At 37.9% G+C, this 18,751-nt stretch overlaps 1 protein-coding gene across 1 annotated transcript in view; it reads left to right on the top strand.

The window, feature by feature from the left end:
* LOC148840733 (endophilin-A1-like) overlaps positions 1-18,751 on the top strand; it is a 97,998-nt gene that overhangs the window by 63,418 nt on the left and 15,829 nt on the right. The window contains exons 2-3 of the mRNA XM_088918852.1: positions 12,033-12,101; positions 15,678-15,750. Coding sequence (XP_088774978.1) covers positions 12,033-12,101; positions 15,678-15,750 — 142 coding nt within the window. The remainder of the gene's footprint in view (positions 1-12,032; positions 12,102-15,677; positions 15,751-18,751) is intronic.

Below are 18,751 nucleotides of genomic sequence, written 5' to 3'. Positions count from 1 at the left end.
CCCATGTACAGTAAGTAAAATCAAATCACACACTGTCAGAGTTATTAGACCTGAAGTTATGAAGTTACACCAAACATAACAAGGCTGGAGTAAAACAAATTTGAGCCCCAAAAATGATTAGCTGAGGAGAAATCTCCAATTATCTTGAAAACAAAATTCCGAAGTTTGGGAAATGTAGGTGCATTGTGATCGAGATGTGGTCTGCTCGGTCACCTTGTCTGTCCCTAATGTGGGACTCCAACATGCTCCTTTTCCACACTGCATCTGTTTCTGCCTCTGGTACACTGCAGTGTCTCTGCAGTCTGTTGCTTTGCGGTACAGACTCCACAAAGATCTCCCCCACACACCAGTATACTTACATCTCATTCTAGGATGCACAAAATGAAGCCCCTTCATTCCTTCTTTGTTTTTTTAACACGTTTTACTGAATTCTTCAACAGATTTTCTTAGTGGTCGTATCAATCAAATGAGAACAATTTTTTTTTTACCAGAACTATCTTTACATTATTGCATAATTGGAAGAAAAGACTTTGACTACAAGAAAATATTTCACTCAGCCCACTATTTCTAATTTAATTTTGTTCACTGGCCTTGTTCACTTGCTTTACAGATTGTATTTATACTCATTGAAAATAGTTTAATGATTAGATATTGTTTAATAATGTTGTCCTGAATTCTTTGTTGGTGATGTTTGGTTTTGTAGACCCAAAACGAATTTCCCCTAGGGGATAGTAAAGCTTGAATAGAATTGAATACTTAACATTGTTGCAGTTTTTAAAGTTATTTTTGATGGTCTTTGTCACATTTGCTAAAGAATCTAATCCTCTGAGAGGTGATTTTGAATGACTGGAAGATATATAAATGTCATGGAATTATACTCAAGTACAGTACATTGCTACCCAGAGGTCCATAGAATGGTTTTCAAAGCATTTTGCTCCAGTGAAAGTAATTCTTAACTTCTAAAGGTGCAAATTTAGCAAGAGACGGTATAATTATGTAAAAGGCAACTACAAATTTCATCACATTAACTTTTTTAAGAATTTGTACTGGATTATTGATAGCACAAAGCTTTAAATTTGGTCCTTTGTACATCACATCTGCTTCCAGATTGTAACTCTCTGAGAAAATGTAGGCCACACAAAGTAATGCTATGTGTTCTAGTGATGTTCTTCTGGTACCCACACACTGTAGGTAGGTTTTTATTTGTAGTGACCTGAAAAGCATGGATATTGTCACTTCACATTTATGGAATCCCTGACTAAAGTTAAGCGCAGTACTGAAAGACAGCAGGGATTATTTCTCAAAGCTTATTGCAGTTCTGAGTAACTTCATAAAAATGATGGATTTACGGTTGTTTTTAATGTGGTATGTCGACACACAGGTTTAAACCACAGTATATGTTTCTGTTTTCATTACCAAGAGCTACAGTATATCTCTAAGGACAAAAATATTCATCAATGTAAAACTGAAGTGTAATAATGCCTCTTATGTGGAGCAAAAAGCTCTCCAGACTTAATAATAAGGGACTGATTAGCTTTCAAACAGTGGTGTGTGAAAGATGAACAGAATACCTTTGTGGTTTTTTACAGTAGGGCACTATATACTGTACAAAGTCAACAGCTATACCCTCAACCTTTAAGTATCACACTGATGACCGACTTACATTATTGTTTAATTATTTGCAATGGAAATAAAGATTTTTTTCAGTGGTTATGGTTTGCTGCTTTTACAAAATTAAGGATGGGAAGTGATGAAAGCTGTTCATGTTGCCATGGAAATCAATCTTTCTCCTCTGAGCTGTGGGTTAAAAGTACTTGGTTTAAATCTTTCATCTGTTCTGCCAGTTCTATTTTACAACTGGACATTAACAGTATAAAAACTGTCCTGCATCTTTCCTTTTACAAAAGTTATAGTATTTACCCCATAGTTGCTCAAAAACTGTTTTTTTTTATCTGTAAGAATATACAGTAGTGCTTTGAGTCTGCTTTTGAAGTAACACTAAGAAAAGCTCTTGCTTCATTGGATATGATACCCCGATTTGGGAAACATTGTAAATCAAGGTTTCTGTAGTAGTACCACATCTGGAATGACTCATTACAATAGGGAGCACTTTGAATGGATTATTGGATGTTATTCTTATTATTCTTAGTGTACTGTATATAATATATTATACTTTACATGCAAAGTCTCGCTTTTGAGACATGAAATTATCTTTTTATCCTTGCTTTATTTCAACAAACGTATGTTTTAGAGGTCCTGAGACCATTGGTTACTTTTCAGCCTACGTGTGGTTGCAAATCACCCTGCAACTCATAACTGGCAACTGATAAAAGCTAGGCAGGTGTGAACCTAGCCAGTACCTGGATGGGAGACCTCCAGAGAAAGCTAAGGTTGCTGCTGGAAAAGGTGTTAGTGGGACCATTAGGGGGTGCTTGCCCTGCATTCTGTGTGGGCTCAAATGCCCCAGCATAGTGATGGGGACACTATACTTTCAAAACGTCACTGACCTTTGGATGAGATGAAGACCAAGGTCCTGAGTAGTGGTATTTCCCTAGTGTTCTGGTCAAATTTTCCCCCTGGCCTTTACCAGTCATGATGCCCTAATATATACCCATCTATGAATTGGCTTCATTACTCTGTTCTCCTCCCTACTGATAGCTGATGTGTGGTGAGCATACTGGCACACTATGGCTGCCGTCACATCATTCAGTGGGGTGCTGCATATTGGTGATGGAGTGGTTAGTCCCCATTACCTTTAAAGTGCTTTGAGTGAAGTATCCAGAAAAGCACTACAGTATATAAATGTAAGGAATTATTATTAATTATAATTTTGGCTTGCTTGGCTGAACCTTCCCTATGGCCAAATAGAGGACTTATTTTCCATATAATTAATTTACTGTTAAGTGGGCAGTTTATGCTTGGTTTTCCCATAGGGAAAAAAAAGTCCTCGTCTTCACTGCCTGACTTTTTTTTAAAACTTTTGCCTGCCTTGGAGCTGCTTTACCAATTTATTTTTAAAAAATCAACCATAAAAACAATGAATGAAATCCTCCAAAGACCACTTGTGGATATGACATTATTCCGGCTAATTAATGTTTTGCACATATTTAATTTTGATCATTTCAGCAAGAGTGTCTGGGGTTAGACCTTCACTTCACATCATATGACTCACTTTCTTTCTGCAAGATAGAATGGCAATTATAGTACAAAATATTTAGAGAAATATAGTAGCTCTGCTTCTTCTTTTAGATGGGTTTGATACACGCCTGTGAGGGAAGTATACAGATGCAGCCATTCAAAATGCGTGAGGTATTTCGCGGCATACCCCGGTGGGCGTGTCACAGTATCACGCGGTATGACGCAGTTAACGTGGTGTCACGTGGTTAACTATCCGGCGTCGCCTTGTAAAACCGCCAGGGGGAGCTTAACCTCTCATGTACAGCATTTGAGCCTTTAATTTTGAACTGTGTATTACAGCATGTTAATCATCAGTCATTAAAATGTTGGTATATTTTATGAAAGCAAGATTGCTCAGTTGGACAAAAGTACACAACCTACCTTTATCAGAAATATTTATGCATCAAAGCCTTTACTGAAGATATTACTAATAGTATTAATAATGGATGACTTTAGACAAGCTGTATAGTCAAAGTATTATTTCTTTAGCACATTTGTACAAACACTTGGAATCTGTCCAAGCCATACTTTGTCAGGCATTTTGTTTTACTTCAACGGGCATAAAAACTTCCTTGCTTTTAACAGGGCGTTTCATAATTTCTAACTACGAAAATGATTTAAAATGCGACACTTATCATTCAACTAGAGCTCAAAACATCACAAGGATCCTCAAGAGCACAGCAAAGAGTGTATTAAAAGACACTTGTATTTATCAACGCTTTCTTTTCCGTATACCAGATTTTATGGAACCACTTCAGAGGGGTGTCAGCCAGTCAGATTCCAGGAATCGGCACTTTAAAGGAAAAATACACACCGGTATTCCATTTCTCCCTAACGATTTTAAGCATCGAAGTATTTAACTAGCATGTGAAATAGCGTGTGAAAAAGTGGTAGTTTTAAGCTTTTCTGCTAATATATATGGAATCGATATTGATTTAAATCGTGTTCTGATTTAAATCGCAAACGCGTGTTTAATTATATGTGTTTTTTAATCATAATCAGGCTAATGCAACATAAATTGATACAATATCTTTGTCTTCTAAGCATCTTAATAAACTTTCAGCATAGCTTTCTACCCGTCAAGATTTATATTTCTTGGGATTTTGGGATCAAACGTGGAAGGATTAGATTATAATCGTTTTTATTTGTCAAATACGTGATTGTATTTCTGAATGTTATGTGACACCTACAGTAGTTCACTGCTTTAAATACATCGAATTAAGAAAGTTATGTGTAGCACTTTAGATCTTTTTTCTGAACCAGGGAAAATCTGATCATGTTTCTCTATAACAATAATAAAAAAAACTTTATTTTACATATCGCCTTTAAAAGTGGCATCTCAAAGCAATACAGTAGATCGAAAAACAGTTAAAAGGGACCAAATTAAATACCAGACAATCGCAAACGCATTTTCAATAAAATTATTTTATTCATTCAGCAGTTTGTGAGAGGAACATCCAGCAGGGAGAGACACACACACCGGTTTTCATTGACAAAATTGTTTTTTTTCAATTCCTTTTGTCTAACAGGAATGTTTTGTTTGTGGACAGACTGTTAGACAAGAGGAAAAGACCGCCTCCTCCTACGAAGCATTAATCGCGTATCTAAGGAAAATTGCAGTATACCTTTGTTCATGCACATCAATATACAGTACAGTATCTCAATTTGTATTTCGATAAAAAAAATCGTTTGCCCAGCCACTACTGTTGTTATTGTTTTTATCCTGTAAAGCGTTTTCTTTTTCTGCGTTTTCCATTTCCTTTTTCTGATCACTCGCTTTCTGGATACACATCTCACCTGTCCTGTTCTTTGTTTTCCTGGTTTGCTGATTATGCCTGCTGCGGTCCACTCCTACCCTCACACCTAAAGAATACTATTTTAAATTTCTTGGCGCAGTTCATTAACCCTTGTATGTGCTGTCCGCGCCCAAAATGCATTTAAAAAAAAAGTAAAAAACCGCGCTCAAAATGCAATTTAGAGCTTAATAAGATACACTCCACAGGCAAAATTAAAGACGATTATAATCTGTAATCTTTCCACTTGTACTGTGAGTCATCGGACAGTTTCTGCTTTGTGTAAGGATGGTGAGAAAGCTGTGTTCAATGTATTTAAGGGACTCAAAAGTAAAAGAAGATGCTTCATATTGCTTGACTAATTTTAAAAACCAAGTTATAAATGCAGACGCTCCCTCGGTGCCGCACCGGGTGTAAATATCAAAGTATACATTCCCAACAAGAATTGTACCCATCTGTCATGCAAATAAAACACCTTGAATTGAATTGAGGGAGAGATGGGGGTAGTGGGACAGAGATACTGTAGACAGACTCAAGGCAAATAAGATACTTATGGGTACGCAGGCATTCACGACAGCAACATACGAAACGTTTGCACGTACTGTATAGTTAAGTTATTACTTGGTTTTCAAAGTGCAACGAAATACAATATTGTTGTTGCTGCTGTTCTGGTTGTTTTTATCCCGTAAAGCGTTTTGAGAAGCCACCTTTAAAGGCGATATATACTGTAAAACCAATGATTCTTATGGAATGTGTTCCGCAGGAGATTCAAATTTTTATTTATTTATTTTTTAATCGCGTATCTTAGGAAATCTCAGTATAACTTTGTTCATGAACAGTGGCATGTTACATTATCATTCGTTTTTTTAACAAGGCTCGCCAGCTAATGTGAATCGAAACCTGTCTTGCTAGCTTTTAAAGTCGTGCATGTGTAAACTGTACTAGAGGGCATGCAAGTTACTCTGCCCCTTTCGGCTGCAGGGAGTCCCTCTGCTGCAACACACAGCAGACAGAACGGGAGACTATTGCCTTTCATATCTGACACCAGTGAAGTAAAAGGGGTGTCTAAAGGGGTGACTTCAGACCACATTTTAGTTACTTTATTTTGTTTACTTTTAACATTTCTGTAATTTACAGTAGATGTCACAATAGAAGCCCGAAGCCTATTATACTCAGTCTAGCCTTGGATCCTCTGAGTCCCTTGACTCAGTTATTGCATATTAATTTCTTGAGATACGCGATTCCATATTATATTCCCTTTTAATCAAATTCTAAAAGTATGCTTGTTGACTCCGGTATCGCGTTAGTTAAAGACTTCGATGCTTAAAATGTTTAGGGAGAAATGGAATACTGGTGTGTATGTTTTCGTTAAAGTACCGAGACCAGCCATATACTGAATGTTTAAGTTCCAAAATTAATATCGTTTATGGACTTCACACGCGTTGCAGTATGCTCCTATTCTTTTTATGCTCAGGCACTAAAATCTCCCTTCTGCTTTGTGTAAGGATGGTATCAAGAGCAATCTTAAGTGGTGAGAAAGCTGTGTTCAATGTATTTAAGGGACTCAAAAGTAAAAGAAGATGCTTCATATTGCTTGACTAATTTTAAAAACCAAGTTATAAATGCAGACGCTCCCTCGGTGCGCTGCTCTGGTGCGCCGGCTGTTACACAGTGCCTGTCTGCCGTAAGCGTTACAATATACATACCCAACACTGCTTGTACCCATCTGTCATGCAAATAAAACACCTTGAATTGAATTGAATTGAGGGGAGAGGGGGGGAATACTAAAGCCAATACTGGCTCAATACCCTCAATGGGCTTTGACGTGCTAATGCGTTGGTTTAACAGTCCGGGTGTGGCAGGCTTCCAATGTCAACTCGACTCGATTGGAAGACAATGAACGTATTTTAGCCCTAAATGAATTAATAGCAAACATGGTTTACATAAAATACATTTTTCCAAGAAAGTTTATAATAATACGATCTATAGTTGAAATCTGAGCCTACTTTAAAAATAAAGGAAAAGCATTTTCAGAGAGTAATCATGCTGTGTTTATGTAGAAAAAGCGATTAGGTTTACGAGCAATCTAATTACCTATTCGCTTAAAACGCTATTAAAAATTTACTCTGTTGCACACACACACACAATAGAAGCAGGCACCGCTGTCAGAAGGGAAGATATGTTCAAAATATCGCAAATATCGATCATGTTGCGATATTTTGAAATATAAAAGTCAATTGATTGTCCATAATATCGCTATTCTATTTTTTCGAAGAAATGTTTGTTAAAAGAAAAGTGCAGCACCAGCTGGATTCGAAAACACAACCTGTCAGCTGGTAGTCACGTCTACAAGACAGCTCACATGAACAGGCAGGCGAAACAGCCCTACACAGCCCTGTCGCAGCACACGAATACCGTTATTAAATTCTTTAGATACGCGATTCCATATTATATTCCCTTTTAATCAAATTCTAAAAGTATGCTTGTTGACTCCGGTATCGCGTTAGTTAAAGACTTCGAAGCTTAAAATGTTTAGGGAGAAATGGAATACTGGTGTGTATTTTTTTCTTTAAAGTACCAAGACCAGCTATACACTGTATGTTTATGTTCCAAAATTAATATCGTTTATGGCCTTCACACGCGTTGCAGTATGCTCCTATTCTTTTTATGCTCAGCTACTAAGATTTCCCTTCAGTGGTAAAATTCAATACCTACAACGGGCACAGCAAAGACGTTTACTGTCTTTCCACGACAGACCAACGGACCACGAGTGCCCCTGTCGGTCAACCAATCACGTACTGCGGTGCCCCGCGTCATCTTGCGTCATACTGAGCGACGTCACCTGCGGTACGTGTCTGTAACGCGCACTTTGAATGGCTGCATCTGTACAGTATATGAAATGGGTTTTAATTGACATCTGGTGAAACACAAGCCAACGGATTTTGAGTCAATTAAGAAGTCGATTTTGATTTCACTTTCAGTTGTAATTAATTCTTGGCAGACGCTTTGTATCAGTCAGAATTTTAAGTGATTTGTTTTTGCAGATATGATTACAGTTTAATATATATATATATTCAAATTTAGTTAAATGATAAGGCACTGGAAAGTGCAGATACAGTTCAAGTAGTTGCTGTTACGTCGTGGCTCTGAGCTGGAAAGGGCCATGGATGTAGGAGTCCACCTGCTTGATCCCAGTGAAGGCAAGACTTCACTGTGCTCTGCTCTGTGCAGGCGGAGAGAGAGTGGACAAAACAGGAAATGTTAAATAGGGGAGGGAAAACAGGGTGCAGCTCAGCAGAAACAATCATGGAAGCTGTGTGGCCAGGCAGATCAGGAAAACCTGGAAGTTGCACAGTTCTGCTGGTCTGGTTGGTCGCTGTTCAGACGTAATAAGAATGGAAAATACAGCGATCCGGCTGGCAGTGCGGCTCTATCTCAGGATCGGGTTGATTTCAGGTGCAATCCTTTTAGGTCAGACAGGCAGGTTAGTGCTAAGAGCACTTTCCTAATTCAGTAGGAAGCTCAATGATGGAGCACTTGACTGTGCACAGAGCAGGGTCGAAGTAACTTGGAGCTGATGAGATTATTGCCCTTTAAGTGAAGGCAGGTGGCACAGATAGCCAGCCCAAACAAGTTATCACGTCACCGGGATGTGCGAACACAGCCTGTTGTTGTGGAGACCGGGGGCTGCAAACTTTGGCGCATCTGTGCGTGACAGTTGCACACTTCAGTATACCTAAAAGAGTGGTGAACTTTAAGTTCTAAATGATCTGTTGAAAGAGCTGTTTTGTAGGATAACATTTTAAAATAACTCTCTCTCTGTATGTACTGTAATACGTACAAAAATTACAAACATAGATTACTTACCAATAGTGCCCATTGGCTCTGGCAAAAAGAGATTTATGCAGACAGTAGTTCATGTCTGAGGTATGTATCAAATTCCTCTACTCCACATTAAAAATAGCAATTCCAACTTGCCAACCTAACAATTATGAGATGGGTGTTTAGAAGCAAGAAACATGAATCATGGTGAATTTTAAAACAAATCTCATAACTTCACTGTACTTATATAGAATGTGCTATATTTCAAAAAAGTTCTCTGTTTATGCTATCAGAATAATTGTTTCTTCAGTGATACACTGACATGGAATAAGCTCTTACTGTCAACACAATGAACATTGAGTGATTGCCATACAGAGGTCTTGATAGACTCTTAATGTTGGTGGTATGGGAGACATAGTGTCTGTGATTTACAAAACTCCAGGTTTTCAGGGTCACTGCAGAACAAGCAATCAGAATCAAGTCACATGTGTTCCCTAGTTGTTTGAGTACACATTGTACAGGCACAGTTCCATGATTACAGCTGATGCTATACCAATTTAAGAAGACATTACGTGGGAAACCTGCAATTTTGTGAGACAGCTGTGAGTGCCTCCCTCTGATTTAATAATTCCTCTTTCAGATGGACTTCCCACTTCTAGTCTCAGAGGTCTGAGGATGGTCTAATGGCAGAGAGGTTTTTCTCTAAGTGTAGAAGCTTTGATTACTGAATTCTCCCTAGGATATGGAATGTTACAATTTAAATGTGAGATAACCTTTTCTAGTTCAAAATGGCTTTCTGTTCTTTATATCAAATTCTCCCCAGAGCTTTCAAAGAGACTAACCTTTCTAAGTACTTTCCCAGCAGAACAGATGTGTCACCTCACAGGCTAGTTTACAGCACCTGAAGGGTTTTCTTAGAGATTTTCCTCGTTCAGAAAATTTGGAAGCATGATGTTTTTCATTGCTCTCCGGTGGTTCCCTCTTATTTCTTTAATTTATCTTTCAAGTTCTATAAAAACAGAGATGTTTTCACAAATAAAAGGTAGTAGTTTTTTTTTTTACTTTTTCAATTTTACGCTCCCAAGTCAGTAAATCCCAAGAGGGACTTGAGGTTGCGGATGTTTTTTTTTTCAAGCAGGGAAAGTTATAGATACTAGAAAGACCTATATTGAGTAGAGCCGGTTTCCGTTTCCATGGCAACAGGTTGCTAGGAATGTTAGGGATTCCATGCGATGACTGAAATGGGGAAATCTGTGTGTGGGCTGGAAAACCAGCTGATTTCAAAACACACTGAGATGATTGAGCTGTATTTGAAAAAGACAGTACTTGAACTTACTTCATTTCTGTTCACATGATTAAAAACGATGCGTTTTCAAGACATTGAAAGGAAAGAGGTTGATACAGTGTTGTGACAGTCAGCACCGCTGCCTCCCAAGTCTTGTGTCCTAGGTTCGATTCTGCACTGTGGTGGTTTCTATGTCACCACATGTTCTGCATGTTCTCCCCATGTTTATGTACTGTAGGTTTTTTGCAGGGTGCTACGGTTTTCCTCCACCTCCCAGCGAGATGTTGGCTTGGTTCATCAGTCTCTCTCACTTGTCCCTATGTGGCATGCCTTGTGATAAACTGTCCTGCTTCCTCCCACTTTGCATCCTATACTTCTGCGATGGATTCCGTGTCACCTGACACTAATTCCGTGAATGAGCTGCTTTGTGATAATTGACAGATAAAATGTTTTTCACTTTGAAGTGTCTTAGATCACCTTTATCTGGCATCAAAGGTTGTTAGATCACACCCTACAGCAGCAACTACTCCAGACTCCTGCCTTCCACTCTCAGTGTGTCACAACTGGCTCATCTGCTTAAAAATCAGATGTCGTCTAAGTTGTATTCAAGCGCATTCAAGTTCTGATGGGTCCCAGTTATGATCATGCTTGGGTTATGACGTGGTCCAGTGTACTATTTGGTGATCTAAAAAGTCAGATTTACATAACCTGTGCATTTGGGGAAAATGAGAAAGATAATGCCAACCTACTTTGGGGGTGGAGAGGTGAGATGTTCTTTGGTGAGGGACACCTGTGCTGTAAAGGTGTAGTAAAGCTTCTAACTTCAGAAAACAAGGTCCTTTTCAGATAGAGAAGAGGTGGTAGAAAGAGAGCCTAAAAATCTGCTACAAGGCTTTGGGTTAATTAAATACAATTTAATTAGTAGTCACGGGTATAGGTGTTCCTTTACAACAATGGGAAAATGTGCTTACTGACACATTATTAGCAGGATAGAACCATGGTCTTAAATAATTATTGCCACGAAATACACTGTACTTAATTCAATAACTGATTAATTATAAATGCTAGTGGCAGATTGAATATAAATACTAATAAGTATCTGCTTGAGTTGAAATTGCATGACATCACCTGTCAATAGTTTTGCTTTTTTTAAAAGAAATCAAAAGAAAAGAAGTAGGAAATTAAAGAAAAGAAGGAACTGGGGACAGATATTATTTTTGAATGTGAAACGTTCTCATGATAGGTGTAAACCATAGTAGTAGTGCACAAGGTCATGTCCATACAGTGTTATGTAATAAAGTAAGCAGATAATCTTTGAATATATTAATGAAGTATTCATATCTGCTGAATATCTCATTGAGGTTCTGACCTCAAAACTGAGGTAGATGACTCTCAGCTAGAGATAGGTGTTTTAACTTTCAGTCCAAATTCCAGTGCACATCTTCTGAGCAGTAAAAGAAAGAGCACAGAAAATATTTTAGTAGGCAGCAAAGTGTATGAAGTCAGTTAATATGCACAGAGGTTAAGGTATCAATTGCTCACTTCAAGTGGTTCACATTTTTTTTTTCTCCTGAAGCACACAGACACAAGTGACAGCATTTCCAAGTGTAATAAAGACAGTTTAGACTACAGTGATGTTGGATGAGAGATACTGTATATGTATTCCAAAGCCCTTTACTAAATACACATTGTGAACTTCACATTCAGCAGAGCTTCCCTTACTTAGCCAATTTGAGGAGCTGCAGTTAGATGTAAAATGCTGATCTAATATATCACTTCAGGCTAGAGGAGCTGTGCTTTTGAACTTCAAATCTACAGTATATTACTGAATAAATCCTGCAGAAGTTTGATCTAATACTCGGGGCCTTAAGTATCACGGTTTACTGTACTTCTTTCACTCACCTTTAACCCTAACTGTTTGAGTCTTAAATGCATTTTCTTTTTTCTTCTTGCAGAAAGTGAGTGAGAAGGTTGGTGGAGCAGAGGGAACCAAATTAGACGATGACTTCAAAGAAATGGAAAAGGTAAGATGCCTTTTCCCCAAATCATTTTCGATAAGAAAGTGGTAATCCCATTTTTCTTGCCAAAGGAACGATTTATTATTAAGTATTCTGAGCTACGTACCGTACAGGCATTAAGCAATGTGAAATCGTGTTGCTAAGTGCTCTGAAACAATCGGCAAAGTGTTTAGGTAGAATTTTTAAAGCGCAGCCCCATCATAATACATTTGGGTTTAAGTTTCTGATGTTGGATAAGACATCCCTTTCTGACAAATGTATGATTTCAGAATGGATTCTCATACTCCAAAAGGACATTTAAATGGACATTGAAATCAGATATCACCTTCTTATTCATGCTGTGGGTATGAAATCAGACTTGCATAGCCTATAAGATGCGAGCTCTTTGCGTTAATTTGTTTATTAGTATTTATTTTATAAGGAGTTAACCCAACAGGCCTTCCAAGTAGCTCCTGTTGGTAAAGGTGATCTCCCAAGGGCAGAATGTGCTCTGTGATTCACGGGTTTGAACCTGGGTTACATCACTAGCTGGGATTCCCTTAACGCTGACGTGTAATTGGCTAAGCACCACTGAGGATAGGTTGGGATTAGTCATCTATGGCTCTGTTGGCTTTTAGCAACAGAGTGACAGAAGGTGCTATCAGTCAGGGTCGAGCCTTTTTTTCCATTTGGCACTGAACCTCCAGTTTGAGCTGTGCAGACTGTGATGTGTTAAAAAATGAGCAGCTCAAAGGTGAGGATGCTGGGGGAGTCTGCTTACTCTTCCTCATTTTCCTGTATGTGTGATCACAGAGATTGGAGCCGTGAGATGAGATGTGAAAAACACATATTTACTGTTCCAGATTAGCCGGGTATCACAAAAAAATAATTGGCAATTCTAAATTTAAAAAGAAACCAGCATCCAACAAACTCAGTCTTTGCATTTATGTTTAATTTTCCTCACTAGAAAAAAAGACACATTCACAGTGGCTCCAGTTGTGAAACTGCTATAGTGAATTACTTATTAAAGTACTGTATATTAAGGCATAATCTAGTGTTAATCTGAGATCTTTTAATTTGAAAATTCACTGTTAACTCTTTGCTAGATATTCAATAAGTCAGCTGAATTGTCTCCAAACATTTATAAGACTAGAACATTTTACAGTCTAAAACGACTTTTTTTTAAACTTGAGAGTATGTCATAAGGTTTGTAAATTCACAGTGGTCCTAATAGCTCTTTTCAGGCCCCAAACCAAGATTAGGGTTATATTTAATTGTTGTCACAATTATTGAAGTAATTTGCTTCTTTTATGCTTTTAGGTTTTCGATTCCTGACATTTTGTATTTAATCACTTCCAAAAGGTCAGCTTCCCTTCAGGGCAGCGCTGGTGTGTCCTCAAGGGCACTATCCGTCTGATGTCACTCATAGCTACAGGAGAAAATGGTAGACGCTGGCTACCATTTAAAAAAATATTCCTCCAGAAGCTGCGATAGACTTGGAATAAACAGCAGGCAGAAGAACACATCTCTCCTGCTCTTAAAGAAAAGTTGACAGTTCAACTCTTAAAACGTAATTGGTTTTTAACCTAACGCTCACAATCTTGACTCAATTCGGACAATCAATACAATATTTACAGACATGCTACTTAAACAACTATGGCAACACACAATGAATTATAACAGTATATCTTTTAGGAATTCAGCTACAATTCAATGTGTTGTGAGAAATTTCTATCATCTGAAATGTTACAAAATACTGCACTGCAGTATGGATTTAGGTATCTTGATTGACAGATTAATATGGCTTGTTCTTCACTGGCCATCCACTCAGGTTTCACAGGGAAATTACATTACGCTTAATTAAAGCCAGTTTCCAGCCAGAGTATCAGAGAATCAGATTGCCACCCAGAAGTGTTTCAAGGGAACCAGGGCTCCTGTAATATTTGTTCAGTCACTCATCTTACTAGGGGGAAAAAATAGAAAACCTCTCAGTGCCAATTTAGGGATCTTTTTTGTTTAGTGGGAATAAAAATATACAGAAAAAAACAGACATTTTATCTGTGAAAACAAGCTAATGAACCTATATTGGAATATCCTAGACTGTACATTTTAAATTCAAGGCACTTATAGTTTAGTTTATCCTTCCTTATAGCACCTGCATTTCAATGAATACAAGGGTGCTACCAAAACTAGTATATGGTAGATAATGTTCTCTTTTTAGTAATTTTAATCACTTAAAAACAGTCTATTTTAGTAAAATAGTAACTTTTAGGAGAAATTCACTTGCTCAAAGTATCAGATTTCACTAATGTGGAGAATAATCATACTGTAGTGTATTAATACCTGGGATAATGAATGCATTGTGACTCATAAATAAAGATTAGTTACAAAAATTAATAGCTGCAAATACAGTACATTAATAGATTATCTCAGCAAGGAAAACACGTGGGACTGCAAAACATACAGTGGTTACTGTAATGAATCGCTAAACGCACCCCGAAAGGGTGAGGTGGTCGAGAGCTGGGAAAGGATCCTTGTGCAGGAGAAGGATGGTGCTGAGCGCAGTGAGGCTGCAGGGCCAGCAGGGGGAGCAGGTGAAGAGGGTCAACAGTCGGGCGGTCAATCACCAGAGACAAAACAAAGCCGAAGGCGATTCCAGGAATCGGTGTCAAAGGAAACGATCAAAGAGTCCAGCCAGAGGAGTTGATAAAAACACAAGGGCAACAAGCCAAAGACCAGACTAGGGAAAAAACATAAGAAACGGGCAAGTGCCGACTCAGAGTTAAGGTTAAGCAAGGCTGAGTAAACTAAGGTTGGCAAAAAGGGAATAAATACCCCCAGGTGAGCAGTGTTTAATTAGGGACCAGTGGCCACAGACACCAACCTGATCGTGTTGTTACGGCAACGGGCAGATTGAGTGAATGATTTGATGATTGCCCACCTGCTGCGGTGTAACTAGAAATGGCACTCATCTGACCACGGTTATTACAAATGACATGTTCGTTTTCAGTAATGAAGTCAGTCATTTTTTTATTGCAAACAGGTGTGCTTGTAGAAAACCTAGCACACATCATTAGATTCTGTTTGTGCTTATCCGTTTTATATTGCAGTGAAGGTGAAAAAGAAGGTGAGTCTGATCTTGAGGCTTTAATCCCAGGACCAGAATTAAGTTATGACTGGAGTATATTGGCAACATATGTACATTGGATAGCAGAGGGTGAATATCAAAAAGGTTCACTGGCTCAAATAAATCAGTGAGCTGCTCATGGAAACTGTTTGAAAAGTGGTGGCCGGAAAATTGAACTACTGTTTGGCTGTAAACATGTAGGAATGGGACTAAGGATGAGACATAGGTTCCCAGTGTTGATTGTGTCAAAAACGCAATAAATGACATGAAACCTGAGCACTAGTGCCAAGAATTTCGGTGTTTTGATATGTGTACTGGATTTTAAAAACTACAGATATTACAAAATCAAAAAGAAACCATAATTTCGTCGTGTTCTTTTCTTACTGGGGGGAGTAACCAAATACAAGTACATACAGTATATGCAGTGTTGTCTAAGATTTTTCTTAATGTTTTTTTTTTCTGTGGAATCCGTTTAGAAAGTCGACATTACCAGCAGGGCTGTTTTGGAAATAATGACCAAGACAACCGAGTATCTCCAGCCAAATCCAGGTAGGTGATGCACAATGGCTGTTGTGTGTGACTCAGGGGGGTGCAGCACTTCAGGAGAGGATCGAGTGGATCCCTTCCTACTGTACTTGCAAAGCATTTTGGGATCCTTTGGGATAAAAAAGTGCTAGATAATGCATTTCAAGAAATGATGTCAATTTAAGTTTCTGAAGCTGTTAACAGCAAGCTTAGAGTTTAAAAAAAGCCTTGAACATTAGTTCAAGACATGAAGCAAATTTTACAGAATTCTCTATTACACAAGATCTCACCGGCTCAGTGCAATTCTCAAAATTCCCTTTAGAATCTACACAAGGCCAGGCTATGCAGAAGTGTTGTGTGTGTGTGTCTGCTTCATTATGTTTTTGGTGGTGTGATACAGAAATGATCTCTCTATGTTACAGCTGCTTACATGTAATAATAGAGAGGCTTTCAGTGTACCTCCAATGAATTTAATAAACAAAACACAAATTTTACAGTTCCCCCACACAAGGCTCTCTCTCAGCATGATAGGCATTTTCATGTTTGGAGTTAATAGAGCTTCTCACAAGTCTATCAACAGCTGAGATACAGCAGTTCAACTGGACTATTTATCCACACTACTACAGTAAAGCTGTCTGCTCAAGAGAGACTAAGTACTGCATAATCTAATTTAAATAAAGGGCATGGTTTGTTTAGTTTGTGTGAGGTTCTTTGGTTGAGACAACAGGCGAATATAGACTGGAAAATTGATGTAATGTTTAGTTTGCATCCCAATCTTATAAAAAAGAGTTTTAAAACCTGCTTAGGGGAACATTACAGCCTGTAATCAAAAAGTCAAATTGTAATAGAACCACTTCTGCAATTTTGGATAAATATCAGCATTCCACAACAATTTTTAATTCACTCTGTGACATCTGGTAGAATAACACTGAAAAAAGAACGTGATAAAGTTGAATCTGTTATTGTGATTGATATGGTACATAATATATTATTTAAGATATTGCGAAACTTTCCAAAATTTCATTTTAGAATCATAAGTTATTTTCCCTTTAACTGCATTATTTTGAATTGCCAGTTTTCATTGTAGTACATCAAGCAGAAGATGAATGAAGGAGCAGACACAAGAAATATTATACTACAATGACAGGAATCAATGTTTTTCTTCTGTAGCCCAGCACACAGTCTCTCCTGACAGCTCCAGAGGTGCACAGCCTTTAGAGTCATAATCTGTCTTTATTTCAAGATAACCACGATATACAGTACATACTGTGTACTATTAACATGAAAAATGTCTTGCCTTATTTTTCATTTCTGTCCTGTATTAAATAGTCTAGATACTGTATAAAGTAATTTAAGTTTGTGATATTAAAACTATGGTTAGACATTGGATCTCATTATATAATACAGTATGTACTTGAAAATGGCTGGTTAGGAGTTGATGTGTACTGTATGTTAAGGCATTGTATTTCGTGATATAATGACACGTTCTGCACACTAAAACAAATGAATTAAGTATTTAGGAAATAAAGAACTTTATGGTAATATTAATAACTCTTACATATTGTAACATATGGTTAATGTAGCAGTACAGTGCCTAGATACAGTATAGAACTTAAAAGTACAAGAAGAAAATTTATTGGGAAATGAGTGGGTTACCTTAAATGACCATAGACTGATCCGAAAACAGTCTGGATAGATTTTTCCATCCATTCAACCATGTTCTAACCACTTCTTCCAATTTAGAGTCTCAGGGAAGCCAGAGCCTATACCGGCGAGCAAAGGGCACAAGGCAGGATACACCCCGGATGGGATGTCTAGTCTGTTACAGGGCACACACAGATACATACACAAACACAGACACATACTGTACACACTCACACCAGGGCCAATTTTCCCAGAAGCCTATTAGAGCATGCTGAGTATTATATATTGAAAATAATTCCATTGGACTTTATTGTTAACCCTAACGCAGGGGTGTCAAACCCTGGTATTGGTAGACGGGTGTTGTCTTTGGTTTTTCATTACAACTCAGCTCTAAGCTCGAAGTGGTTACTCGCTAATTACTTGGTAAGATAACTAGTTACTGGTACTGCAAGTGGTTACTGGTGGCAAGTGCCAGCTAACTAGTTGCAAGTTATAACTGGTTATACCTTGCAACTGGTTACTTACTTAACTGAAGCCCTTGAAGAGCTTCTCCCAGCTCTTCGGGTATTTCTGCTTTAAAGAGATCTTGAAAACATATAGACACCCTCCAGGACCAAAACAGGAGCCCTAATGCATTGTCTTAGGAATGCCTGATCTTAGCTTCATAAGCTCAATGAATTGTACAAGTAGTGAGTACTATTTTTAAAACAGAGTGAGCAATTTTTTTTCTGATGTTTATGTCAGTGCAGGGGAGAGGGATAATTAAAAAACTGTTAGATGACAATGGAAAAAAAAGTAGCTTAAGAGACTCTGCAGCAAGGCTTAGGGAGGTGTTTTTTGTGTGTTTTTCCTTTGCTAAAGAACTAAGAAAGACATGAATGATGGTACTGTACAAATAGTTGAGAGAATGCTGTTTTTAATTCATTTATTCATTTTTTGTCCATCTTTCATTTGTAACTGAGGTTTACCCTACTTCATTCCTGACTAAACTGATTTTCTGACTCCATTTGACCATACAACAGTTTTTGTTGTCAACAGTTGCCACAATTGTGAAGGACTTTTTTAAAGCCGTTGATTGCAGTTCCCTTCTTTATTAATGAAAATGTCTGTATATTGCTGGTGATTAACTATGCTATTCAAGATTTCTGGCATACATTAGACACACCTCTGCTTTTTTGTTAACAATATAGAACTGCTCAAAAGGTACTGTATTTTGTTTAAGGCTTGAAAGACACATTCATCATCTCATGAAACAGAGAGAAAAATCATTACAAGTGTTGTTTGTGGTGATTCCTTACCTTTTGATGTTTAGAGGCTCTAACTGTCCTTGTACACATTATCAGGACAGCAGTGGTTGACGGTCATAGAGAAATTAAATTCA

Source organism: Atractosteus spatula, chromosome 1 (assembly GCF_055471065.1).
Source record: "Atractosteus spatula isolate fAtrSpa1 chromosome 1, fAtrSpa1.hap1, whole genome shotgun sequence".
Classification (NCBI taxonomy): domain Eukaryota; kingdom Metazoa; phylum Chordata; class Actinopteri; order Semionotiformes; family Lepisosteidae; genus Atractosteus; species Atractosteus spatula.
The sequence above is the reverse complement of the archived record's forward strand: the minus strand, read 5'-3'. Positions and strand labels throughout refer to the sequence as shown.